Source organism: Bos indicus x Bos taurus, chromosome 16, assembly GCF_003369695.1.
Source record: "Bos indicus x Bos taurus breed Angus x Brahman F1 hybrid chromosome 16, Bos_hybrid_MaternalHap_v2.0, whole genome shotgun sequence".
NCBI classification, from domain to species: domain Eukaryota; kingdom Metazoa; phylum Chordata; class Mammalia; order Artiodactyla; family Bovidae; genus Bos; species Bos indicus x Bos taurus.
This window is the reverse complement of record NC_040091.1, coordinates 31,943,517-31,963,519: the sequence shown is the minus strand read 5'-3', so window position 1 is coordinate 31,963,519 and position 20,003 is coordinate 31,943,517. Positions and strand designations below refer to the sequence as shown.

Here is a 20,003-nt window from a genome sequence, read left to right as displayed (position 1 = left end):
AGAGTTCTTCTCTAGTTGGATGAAGTTAGGCCTGCTGGACCAAATGGCTCATGGGGTGAGCCATTTGAACATGAGCCTGCCATCTTTGTCACTGAGTCTTCCTAGCCTGCAGCAGAGCAGCAAATAGAACTGGCAGCCCCAACAAGGCTTCATCTCAGTTTTTTAACCATACACCAAGAACCAGAATGCAGTGAGGCCACCCTAGTAAGCCAGGCCCCAGAAGGACATAATAATTCCTTTCAAAGTGAAATTTCCCAGGGAGAGATGACTACACTGACTAATACGTTGTCTTCCAACATTTCTATGTTGAAAGCCTTTAGAATTTCTGTCTCAGTTCAGTTGTTCTGTCCAGTTAGAGGGGAATATGCTGTGTCTGATCTGAGCTAAGGGAGGAGGAGTTCTGCCCTGTACTTAAGAGAATGATAAAGAAATATTTGTTAATAAAGAAACCCAATACACTCATCATTCTCATTTGGGCTATACGTCAGAATTTCTCTATTAGATGACCAGTCCCAGGGAAGATGTGTCAGTCCTCCAGCAGTGGGTACCCTACACAACAGGCTTATTCATGCTTCCCCCATTCAGTACCCATGCTCTTGTTGAAGAGCCACCTCCAGGTCAACTCATATTTTTAATCTTAGCCATGATTGTTAATTCTGATGTTAGGGATGACTTTAGTGAACTAAGACCCAGAAAAGAAGAGATGTTACAAATAAGATCATCAAGTGACAGTGTGTTGTAACTGAAAAACTTGAGGACCTCAGCCAACCATGTACCTTATATGGGTAACTCAGTAAAGATAAAGGGCAGATCCATGTGTCTAAATACATTTGATGGGAAAAGATTTAGTGATGATAGACAGCAAGGACTGTGGGTAGAGTTGTTGAGAGAACAAATCAGGTCCTATGGGTGAGATGAGGTGGTTCAAGGAATAAAATCCGTAAACTCCTGCTGTGAAGTATGCCTTTCTAATGAAACCAGAAGGGCTTGGTTTAGCAGGTGCAACTCTCTAAATCCACCAAGCTTGACTGGACATCATTCTCTAACCCTACCCTCCTGATTCCTAAAGGTTTTTTCTTTTAGATTTGCCTTGTGAAAATATGCAACATATAAGGCGTGTTTATAACAGATGGCAAGTGTCTAGATCCCACTTAGAAAGCCTGCGGTGGAGGATGGGAAGATGGGCAGGGTATACAGCAATGAGTAAGGTGTCCTGGAGTCAAGTAGAAATCGAAGTTGCTTATCCCAGTTGAGGAAGTTGAGGACTCCAGTTCTAAAAAGAAGTCAAATTCATAGTTAAATGTATTGCAGAAACCTTCCAGGTGAGTCAGGTGCAAGCTGGAACCACAGAGTTAATAGTCACAATTGTAGAGGTGCTAGTGAAAAATGACATCAAATTGGTTCTTTGATATAGAAGTAAGAAAGCAGAGACCTGACCTTTGAGCTTGTGAGCCCCAAGGGTGAAAGAAAGCAAAGAAAGAAAAAAAAGCTATCAAAGGAGGAAACAGCACAGAGCAGAATAACCAAACTCTACATTTAAAGGGTTATTTCAGATTTAAAATGCAATTGTTTTCAGTTGTAGTAATATTTTAGACTATGTGATTTAGAACCACTAAACTCATCCCCTAAATTACTTTACTTTAGGTGTTCCAAATATCTGTTGGCTGTGATGCTAGTAAATTCATTGCTGTTAAAGGGCAAGTATATTTGCACTTGACTTGTCTTACTCTTTATGTTTTAAAACAAATGTTAAATTAAAGGTAATTACTAGTTATAATATTAACCTAATGACTGACATGTCCATATGAAATCCATAATAAATTGACAATTTGTTCAAACCAGATTTGTTTTAACTCTTTGCCAAGTCAAATATTACATTTGAATCAGACTAAAAGAGAAAAAGATTTAAACTCTTTCTCTGTTATCAGCATTTTTCTCTGTCTTCCCTTTTCATAAGCCAGTTTCCATCTTTTGCATTACCTCTCTCAGCTCTTCAGTGTAAATTCATTTCCAGAGAAATGAGAGGGAGAAACACTTAACCTCTGTTGTCCATTCTACTCAAACCAGTTATAATTCCATTTCTGTCAGAGAACTACTTATAACCACACAAGAGAAGCCTATTTTCTGCACCTTTTTCCATGGATGAAAGCAAGTCACTTCATAAATAGATTCAAATACTTTTCCATGAGAAAGTCTTTTAAAGCAAACCTAACGGAACCGCCAGTGTTTCCTCCAGAGAATCCCAAGATGTGACTTGTATTGAGTTCACTGCGGTTCACAATGAAGCACACTGGAACTTGTGTCATCACAGTTCTTTCTTCTAAAGGGCGAGAATAAGGTCAGTGTACACAAAACTTAAGCAGCTGAGTTTGGAGCGTAAAATGGAGACAGAAACGCATTGCAGTTCCTTTCCTGTGGTTATGGTGAGGGTGGGGTGACGTTGACACCTATCTAAATCTATTTATAAAGTGATATGTTCTCATCCAAAACAAAAGTCTATTCATCTGTCATTCTAATAATCGTTTGAGTGCTGAATTGTCATAATTAGTTGCCAGGTAGATAATTAAATATTCCCATCTCATTTAGCAAGGAATTGCATCTCCCATAAACCCTTTTCCAGAAAACACAAAAGCTAACTGATTATAAAGCCTAAAGCATCTTGTTTCTGGGATGGTCTACATCCTTCTCCTCAGAGTATAATCTATGGAGCAGCACTGGCATCACCTGGGAACTTACTAGAAATGCAGAACCTCAGGTTTCACATCATACCTGCTGAACCAGAATCTCTATTGTAACTAAATTTCCAGATTAGTAGGGGCATTAAAATTTGAGAATAACTGCTCTAGGCTATATATATATATATATATATATATATATATATATATATATAAAGTCACTCAGTCGTGTCCAACTCTGCGACCCCATGGACTATAGCCTACCAGGCTCCTCTGTCCATTGGATTTTCCAGGCAAGTGTGCTGGAATGGGTTGCCATTTCCTTCTCCAGGAGATTTTCCTGACCCAGGGATCAAAACCCAGGTCTCCCGCATTGCAGGCAGACGCTTTGCTATCTGAGCTACCAGGAAAGCCCACTCTGAGCAACAGGTTACGAAAATCAATTCCCAGTACCCCTGCATGCAGTATCACTACATGTAGATTTCCTTCTTCAGTGAGATGCAAAGCAACTTGAATCCATCTGTTTCTGGCAGGGTTTAGTGAGCTTTTGTCAGACTAGATTGCTCATCAGAATCACCTGGAGAGCATGTCAGAAAACACACATTTCAGGTCCTTTTCCAGATCTCTTAGTCAATGACCCACTGTTCTGGACCTCTAAAAATGACCTTAATTTCTTGAATTCAGGTTGTGGTGCGCCTAAGTTTTCACAGTCCACAAAGGAGAGCTATGAGCCCCATGATCCTTCTGGCAGGAGAGGTGTTAATGAAAGAGGGCATCTCTTGGGATCAAATTTGAGTTCAGGGTTGGAGGTGGTCCCAGGTTTTAATTTTCTATATAAAATAAACACTATGGTGTCCAGGGTTCCTTCTGAGTTACACTGGAAGCAGTCAGCAAAAATGATCAAATGAATATAACTTACCAAAAACTCTTTATCATTTCATAGACCATGATAGCCTTATATCTGCATAAACCCTAACTAGAAATTATGTGAATCATTAAAATGGATCCTTACCTGCACAGCTGAGGCTCTAGTAGCAGTTAGAACTGTGTTTTTAAAAATTATGAAAAATAAAACAGTCCAAAGAAATTTGTCTTTACTTTGATAGATTTTCCACAAATTTTTCACATGTATCAAATATAAGAGGTAAATCAGTATATTTCTAATTCTGGCACCTTCAGAAATGTTTGTGAAAATAGAAATGCTAGGCCCACACACCAATCCCAGAGATTCTAATTCAATAAGTGATGATTCTGTGATACCTTCGAGTTTAAAAATCACTGAGTTAAACAATTAAATCTTTGTGCTAATAAATAAGGAATGATGATATTACAACTTCATTGTATTTTATTTCTTGTAGATTTACTAAAAAAGAATGTCTTCAGCATGATTTTTTTTACATCATTGAACAGTAAGCAATATTTTCTAATGTAAGCATTGACTTGTATATTAATGTACTATCAATAATTTATGATTGAGTGAGTGAGTGAGTGAAGTCGCTCACTTGTGTCCAACTCTTTGCGACCCCGTGGACTGTAGCCCACCAGGCTCCTCCATCCATGAGATTCTCCAGGCAGGAATACTGGAGTGGGTTGCCATTTCTTTCTCCAGGGGATCTTCCCAACCTAGGGATCGAACCCAGGTCTCCCACATTGCAGGCAGATGCTTTAACGAGACGACTGAGCAACTTCACTCACTCAATTTATGATTAGTTTGTATTTATTCCTATTAGCACCAGTCTTTTCTGATATATGCATTTATTGCTATAAATTTACCTCTAGGCACTGATTTTGCTGACTTCCCTGGTGGCTTAGAGGTTAAAGCATCTGCCTGCAATGTGGGAGACCTGGGTTCGATCCCTGGGTCGGGAAGATGCCCTGGAGAAGGAAATGGCAACCCACTCCAGTGTTCCTGCTTGGAGAATCCCATGGACGGAGGAGCCTGGTGGGCTACAATCCAGGAGGAGCCCTGTGGGCTACAGTCCACGGGGTCGCAAAGAGTCAGACAGGACTGAGCGACTTCACTCGCTCACTAACAAGTTTTGATAAGTTGTGTTTTCATTTTCATTTAGTTAAGTGTATTTTTTAAACTTCTCTTGAGGGGATCATCTTTGATCCATGTGTTATTTAGAAATGTGTTTTTTAACCTCCACGTATTTTAGGAGTATTTTGTAATTATGGTCATCTGTTTGACTTTTTTGTGATACCTCTTTACCTAAGCAAAGTAATGGTTTAAATTTTTTTAAGCTTGAGAAGAGGAAAGATTCTAAGTAACAAAAAAAAATTTTTTTACAGGTCATATCTGAGGGATCGACCATCTAAACCATTGGTAAGAAAACTATAATTCTGTCAATCAGCCAAATATAGAAAACAACTAAAGCATTTTTTCCTCTTCTAGAGAGTAAAATATAATTGGGACAAATATGGCTGCCCATTGAAAGTTGATTTCAGAGAAAAGTTTCACCCTTTGGTTCAACTGTAAGTATATTCTCACTAAAAATTTTAACTCACTTTTGAAAGTTTCAAAATTATGAAAAGAAGCCTAATTAATCATGTATTTAATAATAAATATTTTGAGCACCCAACATATGCATCACTGGGTTTTCAGTGCTAGTTATACAAAATTGGATGATCTGTGGTCCATGCATGAGGGAGGTTACAATTTAGAAGCTGAGGCATAGGTGGGTAAGAGGGTTGAAACTCTTCTCAGGGATGCAGACAGAAGCTAACCCTTGCTTTATCCTCTCTAAACCTCTCCTCAACCTACAGTACCCCTCCCCATTAGGAACTACCTCCCCCTTAATGCTCTCTCCCAGAGACATGCACTCTTCAGCTCAGTTCAATTCAGTTGCTCAGTTGTGTCTGACTCTTTGCGACATCATGGACCGCAGCACACCAGGCCTCCCTGTCCATCACCAACTCCTGGAGTTTACCCAGACTCATGTCCATTGAGTTGGTGATGCCATCCAACCATCTTATCCTCTGTCGTCCCCTTCTCCTCCTGGCTTCAATCTTTTCCCAGCATCAGGGTCATTTCCAACAAGTCAGCTCTTTGCATCAGGTGGCCAAAGTATTGGTGTTTCAGCTTCAACATCAGTCCTTCGAAAGAAAACTTCAGGACTCATCTCCTTTAAGATTGACTGGTTGGATTTCCTCACAACCGGTCCCTCCAAGGGACTCTAAAGAGTCTTCTCCAACACCACATTTCAAAAGCATCAGTTCTTCAGAGCTCAGCTTTCTTTATAGTCCAACTCTCACATCCATACATGACCACTGGAAAAACCATAGCCTTGACTAGACAGACCTTTGTGGGCAAAGTAATGTCTCTGCTTTTTAATATGCTGTCTAGGTTGATCATAACTTCCCTTCCAAGGAGTAAGTGTCTTTTAATTTTATGGCTGCAGTCACCATCTGCAGTGATTTTGGAGCCCCCCAAAATAAAGCCAGCTACTGTTTCCACTGTTTCCCCATCTATTTGCCATGAAGATGGGACCAGATGCCATGATCTTAGTTTTCTGAATGTTGAGCTTTAAGCCAACTTTTCAGCCTCCTCTTTCACTTTCATCAAGAGGCTCTTTAATTCCTCTTTACTTTCTGCCATAAGGGTGGTGTCAACTGTATATCTGAAGTTATTGGTATTTCTCCCAGCAATCTTGATTCCAGCTTGTGCTTCATCCAGCCCAGCGTTTCTCATGATGTACTCTGCATCTAAGTTGAATAAGCAGGGTGACAATATACAGCCTTGATGTACTGCTTTTCCTGTTTGGAACCAGTCTCAAATCATCTCATGTCATCATTATTAAACACCTGTTGTTGTTCAGTGACTTAGTCATGTCCAATTCTTTGTGACCCCATGGACATATGCCATGGAAGCATGCCCCATGGAAGCATGCCAGGCTTCTCTGTCCCTCACCATCTCCCAGAGTTTGCCAAAGTTCATGTCCAAAGTTCATGTTTAATCGGTGATTAAACACCTAATTTACACCAATTACTGTGCTAGGCACTGGGAATTCAAAGATGAGTAAGACAGGATTTCTGCTCTCAAGAATCTGATAAATTAGATGTGAACTAATATGCTAAATGGGACAATAGAAAGGAGTAGATGGGTTGTTGGTACTGAAAAGAAAGGAATCCAATTGAGCTACGGAAGGGAGAGGGGCTCTGCAAAGTGTTCCCAGAGCATTAGAGCTGAGTCACTGAGGCTTAAAGGATAATATTTAGCTGAAGGCAGGGGAGGAAAGAAGTGGGGAAGGTAACAGGGAATTCCACTGAATAAGCCTTGCAAGCAGAAGTGATAGAGGAAGAAATTTCATAGTTCAAGTGGTATAATGTAATTGGAGCACAAAATGAGTCATGATGTGTCAGGAGAAAAGGCTGAGAAACTAGCTAGGGAGAGTCCAGACCATGGAAGGCTTTCTAGCCATTCTTTTTTTTTTTTTTTTTCCCAAAAAACTTATTTAACCGAAGGAAAATTGCTTCACAATATTTTATTTACCTTTGCCATACATCAACATGAATCAGCCATAGGTATACATGTGCGTCCCCTCCCTCTTTAACTTCCCTCCTTAACCTCCCCTTCCCATACCTCTAGGTTGTTACAGAGCCCCAGTTTGAGTTCCCTAAGTCATACAGCAAATTCTCCTTGGTTATCTGTTTTACACATGGTAGCATATATGCTTCCATGTTACTCTCTCCATTCGTCCCACCCTCTCCTTCCTCCCTGTTGCCCGTGTCCATAAACATCTGTTCTCTATGTCCGCATCTCCATTGTTGCCCTGTAAATAGGTTTATCAGCACCATCTTTCTAGATTCCATATACATGTGTTAATAAATGATACTTGTTTTTCTCTTTCTGACTTAGTTCACTATAATAAGCTCTAGGTTCATCCATCTCATTAGAACTGACTCAGATGCATTCCCTTTTATGGTTTCTAGCCATTCTTATTGTAGGGTGGCATGATTAAATATTTGCTGTCTCTGAGAGATGTGTAGATTTCAGGGAACCAAGTCTAAGGAAGGAGACCAGGTAGTAAACTGTATTAGTAGTACAGGGAGAAAAAAAAATGATTGAGACAGCAACAAAGACACAGAGGGATCACTTATAAGAAAATCAGTGATAATAACAGGCAGGGCTTGATAACTGGTAGATGAAAGTGATGAGGGAAAGAATAAAGAAGGTGAATAAGTCAAAGCTGGTATCAATCAGAAGAGATCTTCCACAAGCTTCTACGGCTATTATCTATCCGTCTTCAAGCATCTGTACCCATTAACTCTGGCTGTCTTCCTATCACCATAGATAAAGTATATGGGTATCTAAGGCCTCCATTTGTGAACTGGATCCTTGCCCCCTTTCCTAATTAAGATCACTGTTTCTGAAATTTTCCCTTTTCTCTTGCATAATCAACTTTACCCTACTAGATCATCACACAAATATGCAGTTCTTCCCTTCACTGAAACCAAAACAAAACCAAAAACCCTCCCTTTGTCTCCACTACTCCTCTAGCTACTATACTCGTTGTCATCAACTCTTCTCCTATCCTCTCCCAGATCTTTCTCAGTCAGGCTTTTACCCCCCACCCCTCCACTGACGTTGCCAGCCAGTGTGGCCAGCGGCCTCCGTATTGCTAACTCAATGGTCAGTTCTCAGGTCTCATCTTACTCTATCTCATTAACAAGAACTGACATGGTTGATCATTTCCTCCTACTTAAAATATCTTCCTTATTGGGATTCCAGGATGTCATATTTTCCTGCTTTTCCTGTTACCTCACTGGTAGCTCTTCCTTAATTTCTTAGTTGATTATTTTCTCCATGACTTGTTTTTTTTAACTTTTTACTTTGCGTTGGGGTATAGCCAGTTAACAAACAATATTGTGATAGTTTCAGGTGAACAGCAAAGGGACTCAGCCATACACATACATGTATCCATTCTCCCCCAAATTCCCCTCCCATCCAGGCTGCCACGTAACATTGAGCAGAGTTCCCTGTGCTATACAGTAGGTCCTTGTTGGTTATCCATTTTAAAATATAGCAGTGTGTACATGTCCATCCCAAACTCCCTACCTATCCCTTTCCCCTATCTTTTTACCCAGCAACCATAAGTTCATTCTCTAAGTCTGTGAGTCTCTTTGTTGTGTAAGTTCATTTGTATCATTTCTTTTTAGATTTCTATATAAGGATGTCATACAGTATTTCTCCTTCTCTGTCTGACTTACTTCACTCACTATGACAATCTCTAGGTCCATCCATGTTGCTGCAAATGGCGTTATTTCATTCTTTTTAATGGCTGAGTAATATCCCACTGCATATATGCACCACATCTTTTTTTATCACTCTATCGAAGGACATTTAGGTTGCTTCCATGTCATGGCTATTGTAAACAGTGCTGCAATGAATACTGGGTTGCAGGTGTCCTTTCAAAACATGATTTTCTCCAGATATATGCTCAGGAGTGGGATTGCAGGGTCATATGGTAGCTGTATTTTTAGTTTTTTAGGGACTCTCCATACTGTTCTCCATAGTGACTGTACCAATTTACATTCCCACCAACAGCGTAGGAAGGTTCCCTTCTCTCCACACTCTCTCCAGCATTTATTGTTTGTAGATATTTTGAGGATTGCCATTCCGAACTGTGTGAGGGAATACCTCATTGTAGTTTTTATTTGTATTTCTCTAATAATTAGCCATGTTGAGCATCTTTTCATGTGCCTCTTGTTCGTTTGCATGTCTGTCTTCTTTGGAGAAATGTCTTTAGATCTTCCACCCATTTTTTTAATTGTTTTTTTTTTTTTAATATTGAGCTACATGGACTGTGTATATTTTGGAGATTAATCCCTCTTTGGTCACTTCATTTGCAAATTTCGTTTTCTTCCTTTCTGTGGATTATCTTTTCATTTTGTCTGTGGTTTCTTTTGCTGTGCAAAAGCTTTTAAGTTTCATTAGGCCACATTTGTTTATTTTTATTTCCATTACTCTAGGAAGTGGACCAAAAAAAGAGATCTTTGCTGTGATTTATGTCAGAGAATATTCTCCTTATGTTTTCCTTTAACAGTGTTATAGTATCTGGTCTTATGTTTAGATCTATAATATATCCTGAGTTTATTTTTGGGTAGGGTGTTAGAGAATGTTCTGATTTCATTATTTTACATGTAGCCGTGTAGTTTTCTCAGTACTACTTATTGAAGAGATGGTCTCTTCTCTCTTGTATACTCTTGCCTTTGTCATAGATTAATTAACCATAGGGTGAATTGGTTTATTTCTGGGATTTCTATACTGTCTTGATTACTGTGGCTTTGTAGTATAGTCTGAAGTCAGGGAGTTTGATTCCTCCAGCTGTGTTCTTTGGCTATTGCTTTGGCTATTCAGGGGCTTTTGGATTTTCATACAAATTGTAAAAATTTTTGTTCTGATTCTGCAAAAAATGCTATCAGTAACTTGATAGGTATTATATTGAATCTGTAGGTTGCCTTGGGTAGTACAGTCATTTTGACAACATTGATTATTCCAATATTGAACATGATATTGCTCTCCATCTGTTTGTGTCATCTTTGATTTCTTTCACTAGTATCTTATAGTTTTCAGAGGTCTTTTGCCTCCTTAGGTGGGTTTGTTCCTAGGTACTTTATTCTTTTTGATGCAATGGCAATTTTTTAAAATCTGCACTAAATGACATCATAAACAAAGTAAAAAAGACAAGTGGTTGAAATGTTTGTTTTTTATGTCTTTAAGTACAGATTTTTAAGAATTGTGGTAAAATATGGCAAACATTTGGATGAATACCTTACGTAGTTAGACAACAGAATGCCAAATAGCAGTTAAAATGAATGAGCTGTGATACTTGTAAGAGGGAATCAAATGATCAGCCATGAATTCCAGGTTGGGTAGGGAAGGAAGAGAGATCAGGAGGGACCCACTGATGAGGAAAACAGATCAAGAGACTGGAAATTTCTGTGGGTTTATCTCAAAACCTAGTATTGAGTGGAAAAAAAAGTCACCAAAAGATAATTACAGTATAATATCATGTATGTACATTTTCAAACCCATAAATCAATAATATACATGATTTATGGACACATTTATATATAAGTAAAGTACACAACCTGGATGGAAATGATAAATAATAATTTTCACATTAATCTCCGTATATTTGAAATACCTAATTAAAATAAAATAAGCGCCTAAGCTATAGGAGCAAGGTCCATGAAGACAGCTGGGGAAGTAGGATCACAGGCCCGGGTGGCAAGGTTCAAAGGATAATCCATTCTCTGAGACCGGGGCTGCATGTGTGCTCAGTTGCTCAGTCACGTCCAGCTCTTTGCGACCCTATGGACTGTAGCCCACCAGCTTCCTCTGTCCATGGAATTTTCCAGGCAAGAATGCTGGAGTAAGTTGCCATTTCCTCCTCCAGCGAATCTTTCCAACCTAGGGATTGAAACTGAGTTTTGCGTCTCCTGCATTGGCAGGCACAGTCTTCACCGTTATGCCATCTGGGAAGCCCCTGAGATTCAGAGGGAAGAAGTAAAGATGACTAGTTTGGAGATAGGAATGTAGAAGTTGAGCGAGGTCATGTCTGATAGCCCCAGTTTACTCACACCAAGTAGAAAGGAGGGTCATCTGTAAACTGAGAGAAGGGAGGGGTTGAGGAGGGGACTTCAGGAGAATGTCAAAGGTCACTGAGGGTAAAATGAAGAGGAGCTGGCTAAGGGCGTGTAAAAAGATCACTGGACAACAGCAAAGGCACAACTGAGGTAAGATACCATGAGCGGGTCCAATCCTCACACACGCTGAACTTCCCAAGTATCACAAACACAGCTGAAGAAGGCATAGGTAACACCCACGGTTTAGGTTAGACCTTGGATGCGAGGGGAAGAATAACTGAGTGTATCCAGGGTGCTGGTGGGAGACAGCGGGTCAGATGATCAACCATGAGATTGGGCTGAGTGGGAGAGGAAGAGCAGCTGGAAAGGAACTTCTATGCAGCAGAGAAGCAGAGGGGAATAAGGGGAATGGAGGTGCTTAAGAGGTCAAGGGGCAGGTGTGAGGATGTGAAAGATGGAAGAGGTTGGGGTCAGAAAGTGGCCTTTTAGAGCAGCACTACTTTGGACTATTGCAGCAGTACTTTTCTCTAGGGGTAACCTTTTGTATCTCTGCGACAAGGAATCACTTGATAAAGCTTGTTGACTCCAACTCTCCTAAGATAATTAACCAAATAGTTGAGGTTAAGTACAGTGGGATGGGCTTCCCATGTGGCTCAGTGGTAAGGAATCCGTCTGCCAATTCAGGAGACCTGAGTTCAATCCCTGGGTGGGGAAGATCCCCTGGAGAAGGCAATGGCAACCCACTCCAGTATTCTTGACTGGGAAATCCCCTAGACAGAGGAGCCTAGCAGGCTACAGTCCATGGGGCAGCAAAAGAGTTGGACACAACTTAGTGACTAAACAACTACAGAGGGACAGTCAGATCAATAAGCCTCAGTGTCCAGTTCAACTGGATTATAGCAATACATAGTTAATAACCCAGTATTCAATTAGGTATTTACCAGAAGCAAATTTGGGCGCCTCAAGATAGGGGTGGTCACTAGGAAATTAGTATGTAGTCCAATGGCAACCCACTCCAATATTCTTGCCTGGAAAATCCCATGGACAGATGAGCATGGTAGGCTGCAGTCCATGGGGTCGCTAGGAGTCGGACATGACTGAGCGACTTCACTTTCACTTTTCACTTTCATGCATTAGAGAAGGAAATGGCAACCCACTCCAGTGTTCTTGCCTGGAGAATCCCAGGGACGGGGAGCCTGGTGGGCTGCCGTCTATGGGGTCGCACAGAGTCGGACACAACTGAAGCAACTTAGCAGCAGCAGCTAGGTCTCTAGATTATAATAAATGCCTTACCTTTGTAGAAAATGGCTTAGGAACAAGGTTGGGCAGAATTTTACAGATAAAATAACAGATTCACTATCAAATACTAACAAGAATAAAGCAAGTCTTAGAAGTATGATTCAGCTGGGAATGTCATCCCAGCTGCCTCTTTATTATCAATTCCCATGATAACCCATCCCAAACTAGAATTTGGTGCTACAGAAGCAACCCAGAAAGAACAGAGGGACATAATTGCTCTACTGTGATTCAGGATGTTCAATAGCAGATATTAGGGGTGTTTTAGGGCTACTCAAGATTTATTTAATCAGATATGGTAAGACACACAGACATGGGAATGACTGTCATGAAGGAAGAAGTTTATTATAAATAACAATCCCAAGAAACAGGAGGCACAGCACATCATGTAGGACCTCATGTGGAAGCACCAGGACCTGTCAGGAGAGGGAGTGAGGGGAAGACAGAGCTAAGTCTTTACTGTGTTTTCTGTAGGAAGGAATGGAAGAGACAGGGTAAGCAGGTTAGAATTGGCTATTTTGAGTAATTTCAGTGGGCTCTGGGCAGTCTAGCTGTCTAGTACCTCGTCTTGGGGTGATTAAAGCAGGTGGATGGAGAGTGGGCCAGTGTGACAACTCATAAAGGAGGTGGGTTCTGGGTGGGCTACAGACTGTGGGGCTTCCAGAGTTGGACATCTATGGAAGGACAATCCGAGCTGAGATCAGTAAGCCTCAGTGTCCAGGGTTCTGGGTTGGATGGTTTGTGTATGAAAGGCATTCCTGGTTTACCAGGAATTAACCCTGGGTAGGGCAGTCCCTCCAAGGTAAGCAAGTCCCCACATATTAAGCACCACTTTTCAGAAAGTAAAAGACATGATTAATATAATGAGCTATCTGTAGTGACCACACAGGATTGTAAACATATGTCTAATGGATCAATAGAGAGCTCTCTCCTTCCCAATTCCAAAAGTGGAACTGCCATAGTGGAGAAGTTACAAATTGTAGGGAAGAGTTACAAAATGTAGTAACATTCATTAGTCTCTGGGGTTTAATTAGTATTATATCTTACATTAACAAAGTTTAATGAAAATAAGCCATGCTTACATGGGCAAGTATTTTTGCCTGGTATTCTCAATGAAATGAATAGAACATTAAAGATTATTATAAACCCAGAAAGCACGGGTTATGCAATTCATTGTTATTGCCACTAGATGACACTGTAGCTTCTTGCTTTTCATGAGTGTCAACCGACGCCTGCTCAAGAGTTAAGATCTTTTTTATTTAAATCATATATATATATTTTTTGGTAGAAATGTAAGCACTTTTAATTGTATGAAGGCAAACATTAAAAAAGATAATATTCGTGATTAAAATTGAATATCAAAGGAATGGTGGGGGGGGGGGAGGAACAGGAAATATGATTTTATGATTTTTGATTGTTCTTGGGCTTCCCTGATAGCTCAGTAGATAAAGAATCCACCTGCAATGCAGGAGACCCCGATTCAATTCCTGGGTCGGGAATATCCACTGGAGAAGGGATAGAATACTCACTCCAATATTCTTGGGCTTCCCTTGTAACTCAGCTGGTAAAGAATCTGCCTGCAATGTGGGAGACCTGGGTTCAGTCCCTGGGTTGGGAAGATCCCCTGGCGAAGGGAAAGGCTACCCACTCCAGTATTCTGGCCTGCAGACTTGCAAAGAGTCAGATACGACTGAGCAACTTTCACTTTCACTCACCTCATCAATATATGGTTGCAACTGTTTTAAAAAATAAAAAATTTCTGCTTCGTTACTATTAGTTTTTGAGAGCTGAAGGAAGCCTACACAGTAGGTACTTTATAGATAAGAAAATTGAGGCTTCAAGAGTTTAAGTAATTTCTGCAGGATCACAAAGCTTAGTGATAAAGACAGGATTTAACCCTAAGCCCATCTATCTTAAAATCTGGAGCTCTTAACTCTTCTACGCTAAACTGTTATTTTGTATTTCAGATACAATGACAATGGTTATGTTGAAGATGTTGAAGTAAATTTCATAGTGTGGGAAATACATGGCAGGGATGACTATAGCTTTAATAATACTATGAAGAAGGTATGACATTTTTGGATTTAAATAGAATTTAGCATGCAAAATTAGACAAGTCTTTCTATTTTAAATCAATGTATAAGTTATTTAAGGAAAACAGAACCAGTCAGCTGTAGGCAGGGGAAAAAAAATACTACCTCTGGCTTAAATTCTATGACTACTATAATTCATTTATGAGAAAAGAAATCAGTGTCACATAGAGCAAAAGGGGTCAGAAAAGGTAATGTTTATAGTAGGATGATGCAATTAGTACTATTTTATTTTCTCTCCACATAGTATTTAATGTTTGATTATTTATGGGTCTGCCTTTGGCTTTCGGCCAATCATCATATTCATGCTAAATCAAATGGATACACTGTAGGCTTCATCTCACTGGATTTGTTTGCAGCATTTGACCCATTGACCTTGGCTTCACGGTCACCACGCTCTCCTCTCCTGGCTTTCCTTCATCCTCAGTGACTGGTGAGCCTCCGCCTCCACAGTGAATCCCTGTCATTCTGCCTGTTCACTTTGCAGGCCACGGCAGAAAGGCCTGACTACTAAGACCAGCACACTTCACTCATCCCTGCTGTGTGGGGCTTTCTGTCCTGGAGGGCCACGCATCACGCCGGAGCGTGAACAGCCTTGACTCCTGAGATTTGTCAGAGATGTCAAGCAAAACCAGGATGACTCCTTCCAAATTAACTTTCTCATCTATCAGAGACCTTCATTCTCCAAGAAATAGAACCTGCCCAGAGACAAGAGTTCCACCGGCTACCCCCTCCACATTACTATAATTATTTGAGCAAAGAAATCCATCCCATCATACATTCCTCCCATACTTGTTCAGGGTCCAATATGCATGGTTTGGGGGCCTATTTCCTCCTCACAGTCTCACCCCTGTACTATTCTATCCTTCTTAAACCTTGGCTAAGTTTTCCATTACTCTTTACCACCTCAAACCTTTCTAACATACCTTAAGATTAAAAACCCTAGATCCATCTTCAACAAACATTCCTCAGAGAATACAATTATCCCCATGTTTCTATCAAACCAAGGGTACTCTTTCTCTTACCCTATATACTTAAGGAATGAAGAATTTACATTCTTCCTAATTCACAGTATCATTTCCAGATCATTATCTCCTCCCCTGAGTAAAACACAATTCAATGCTTCTATCATCCAGTTGTTATCTACCCTATCCCTACTTGCTGACATATACTTGGTTACTTGATTATTTCTCCCTTGTCCTGAAAACAATTACAATTCTGCCAGCCACCATGTAGGGTTATTGCTGGAAAGAAGCTAGCTTTCTAAACAGAGACTACATTTCCCAGCCTCATTTGCCACTAAGTGGGGCCATGCTTCTTAACACTGGAATATGAGCAGAAGTTATACGTGTCCAGGAAGAAGTGCTCAAGAACTTCACATGATCCTCCATGCTTCCCATCTTCCTTCACATGTCAATATAGTATAGCGACAATCAAAGATGAGAACTGGATGAAAGAGACAGGGAACTTTAAGAAGCCATTAGATTTTAAAAGTCTGAGTTTTTAATTCACTTCTTTGAGGAGAATCACCCATAGGAGTCACTGCCAGGAACATCTGCACTGGACTATGTGTGATCAAGAATTAAACATTTCATGTATAAAACCCCTGAAAACCAGGGCTACTATTGAAGCAAAGCAGACTAATGTAGCTCCCTCTATTAAAATTACATTTCAATGTAAATATTTTAGTCTCTGACCTCACCCCTCAACCCTGTAGCCTCTCACTTTTTCTCACACACTCTAGATATCCACTATATTGAGCCTTCTGCTTTCTTCCTCTCTACTTCTCCCATTTTTCTTCTCTTCATTTCCTATCTAACTTGAATTCCATGGTTCAGTCCTCCAGCTACTGTCTTGCCAAGTCATATGTCACTTTCCTCAGTATTATTCTCATTCAGTGTTATAGCAAATTTAAACATCTATCTTTCTGCCTTATCCATGCCTGATTCTGAGCTGCTGATCAGTTCTACAAAAAAGAAATTAAAACTGCAATAACTGAAATTAGGAACTCAACTGTTGGGAGTGATGACTGAAAATAGAATTAGTCATCTAGAGGAGAGATCAGAGGGAAATATCCAGAATTACACACAGAGAGATAAACTGATTTCAAATATAGGAAAAAACATAAAGGAGATCTTCAATGCTAAGCTCTAAGAACTGGAATCCTTAAAAAAAAAAGTGTTGCTCAGAAGCAACATTTTCCAAAACTGATGAAAGACATCAAAGCATAGAAAAAGTAATCTGTGTCTAGAAACACCACAGTAAAATTTCTAAAATCAAAAGCAAAGGGAAAAATCTTTAAAGTAGAGCAAAAAAGATAAGTTACCTTCAAAAAAGCAACTGTAAGGTTTAAAGCTAATTTCTCAATAGAAACAATAAAAGCCAGAAGTCTTTGAACAAAACTATTTTAAGCTACTGAAAGAAAATAATTTCAAACCTAAAATTCTGAATACAATGGAAATAGCATTTAAAACATGAAACTTAACAACAGATAAGTCTTTAAAAATACATGAAATTAAAAGAGGAAAGAAATTTAAGTAAAAAAGAAATGAAGAATGAAACAAAAATGATTTGAGAGAAAGTGACAAATATTGAGGCTAGGCAAAGAAGATTCGATCTATGGATAAATGGAATTCCTGGAAAAGAGAACCAAAGCAAAGGAAGAAAACCAATACTAATAATTCAACAAAACATCTCCCCACCCAAGAAAAAATATCTGAAGCTTCTTATTGAAAGAGCATACCATATAATTGAGAACAGCAAATCAGAATAGCCCACCTATGTGTGCTTTATAAACACTCTTCCAGAGTATTGAGGTGGGAGGAAGCACTTTCAATTCATTTTGCAAATCCAGGAGGACTTGATGAGGGCCTTAAAAGAAGAGAATTATGAGCTAATCTCATTCATGATCATAGATACAAATCACCTGTACAAAATACTAGCATATCAAATACAGCAACTTATTAAAAAATAATGCCAAGTTTTCTTTATTTCATAAATTAAGGCTTGAGGATATCACTTGGCAGTCAAAGTAATCTAGTATATTAACAGAATAAAGAAAAAAACACAATTATTACAACAGTTGATGAAAAGTCATTTGATTAAAAATTTATTGACTTTCATGGTGGCAAGGAGTCCACCTGCCAATGCAGGAGACATGGGTTTTTGATCCCTGACCTGGGAGAATCCCATATACGACAGAGCAACTAAGCCCGTGAGCCACAACTATTGAGCCTGTACTCTAGAGCCCAGGAGTCTCAACTACTGAGGCCACATGCTGCAGCTACTGAAGCCCACGCACCCTAGAACCCAGGCTCTGCAACAAGAGAAGCCACTGCAAAGAGACGCCTGTGCACTGCAACTAGCGAGCAGCCCCACTTGCCACAACTGGAGAAAAGACCATGCAGCAACAAAGACCCAGCATGGCCAAACAAATGTTTAATAAAATTTACTAAAAATACATCATCCATATATAACACTACTTTAAAAATAAATCTTGTAAAATTGTAACTAAATAGTACTTCTTTAAAATGTGGATACAAAAAACCCTGTATAAAACATCATGATGCTGTGCTTAGTTGCTCAGTCGTGTCTGACTCTTTGCAACCCCATGGGCTGTAGCCCACCAGGTTCCTCCATCCATGCGGATTCTCCAGGCAAGAATACTTGAGTGGGTTGCCATGCCCTCCTCCAGCGGATCTTCCCAACCCAGGGATTGAACCCAGGTCTCCTGCATTGCAGGTGGATTCTTTACTGTCTGAGCCACCAAGGAAGTCCAAGAAACTGGAGTGGGTACCCTATCCCTTCTCTAGGGGAACTTCCTGACCCAGGAATTGAACCGGGGTCTCCTGCATTGTAGGCAGATTCTTGACCAGCTGAGCTACCTGGGAAGCCCATAAAACATCATACTTAATGGTAAAAATGTGAAAGCCTTCCCTCTGAAATCCAGAATGAAACAAAGAGGCCTGTTTTAACCATTTCTATAAACATTGTTCCAGATGTTTATCATAAGGTAAAAAATAAGCAATAAAAATAAAAGTATAACGGTTGGAAAGGAAGAAATACAATTGTCATATTCACAGATAACATGATTGTTCATCTGGAACAATTAAAATTTATAACTGAGTTTAAGAAGTTGTCTCTGTACAAGATCAATATACAAAAGTCCATTGTTTTTCTATATATCAGCAAACATTTAAATAATTAAAAATTAGATGTATAATTTCCAATGGCACTAATTAAATACTTAGAAATATATTGACATGCAAAACATATATATATATAATCTTTATATATATATATATAATCTTTATGTATATATATAATCTTTCTGTGTATATAAAATCTTTTGACAGAGCGGTTGTTTGAATGAAGCTCAAACATGGAATTCAATGATCGAGCTTAACAAGCACCTCCCATTAGAAGAAGTCTGGGGACCTGAGGTAAGAAAAACATTACCTTGTAAATTATTTATTTACAATAACTAACTTGTCATTTTAGCATTAATAAGTGCTTAAAGAAAATATTTTGGGTTTAAGTTTGATTTTGTAAATCAAATCCAGTTTTTATGTTCTATTCTAAAATGTTTCATCTTAATTCTGTTTGATCTTCTGTTGCTCTGCATTACTAACAATTTTGTTTTAATTTTCTCTTCTGAAAATCTATCTGCAGATTATTAAATATCTGAAACACATGTTATAGCACTAAGACTGAATCTTTCTAAAGAATGCCTGACATTTCAATTCTTATATAACTAAAAGATCTTTTCAGAATGCCAATTACCATACTGTTTTCAATTTTTTTCAATTGAATTTTCTTAAATTGCAATTATTTTATTTGGCAAATCAAATCATATCTCATGAATAACATGTGACATAGAAGGTAGCTCAGCCTTTAAAATGCAAACCCTACAATAAGAATATTATTTTTGCTTCTCCAGCAGAATCTATACATGTCCAGACAGAGATGAACAATGTGTATTTTCCTCTATATTCCCAACTCCAAACCATCCATTTTCTACCCATTACTCCCTGTCTGCCCAGTAAACATGATTCTAGGAGCTTTACTCCAACAATCCTTTGAACAGTTCTTCCAACTCAATATAACCTTCAACTCACTGGTCCTACCACCCTCACCACACCCCCAGTTCTCTTTTCCCTTTTTATTTTAAATTCCACAGTCAATAATCATATCACTCTATTAATATATACCCTCAATTCCTTTGCTCCCCTCTCACTTCTTTACATTTCTATAGCTAATCACATCCCTGGTTAAATTCAACTATCCACCTTAGCACCTGACTGTGGTCAGAGAAAAACCCTTGCTGACTTGCTTCACTTTCATTTCATGA

The 20,003-nt window shown here is 39.3% G+C and overlaps 1 protein-coding gene across 1 annotated transcript in view; it reads left to right on the top strand.

Annotated features, from left to right (window-relative positions):
• Positions 1–20,003, top strand: part of CATSPERE (catsper channel auxiliary subunit epsilon) — a 158,547-nt gene that overhangs the window by 113,993 nt on the left and 24,551 nt on the right. The window contains exons 14-19 of the mRNA XM_027564683.1: positions 1,645–1,697; positions 4,034–4,084; positions 4,968–5,001; positions 5,071–5,150; positions 14,531–14,630; positions 19,009–19,095. Of these exons, the coding sequence (XP_027420484.1) occupies positions 1,645–1,697; positions 4,034–4,084; positions 4,968–5,001; positions 5,071–5,150; positions 14,531–14,630; positions 19,009–19,095 (405 nt within the window). The remainder of the gene's footprint in view (positions 1–1,644; positions 1,698–4,033; positions 4,085–4,967; positions 5,002–5,070; positions 5,151–14,530; positions 14,631–19,008; positions 19,096–20,003) is intronic.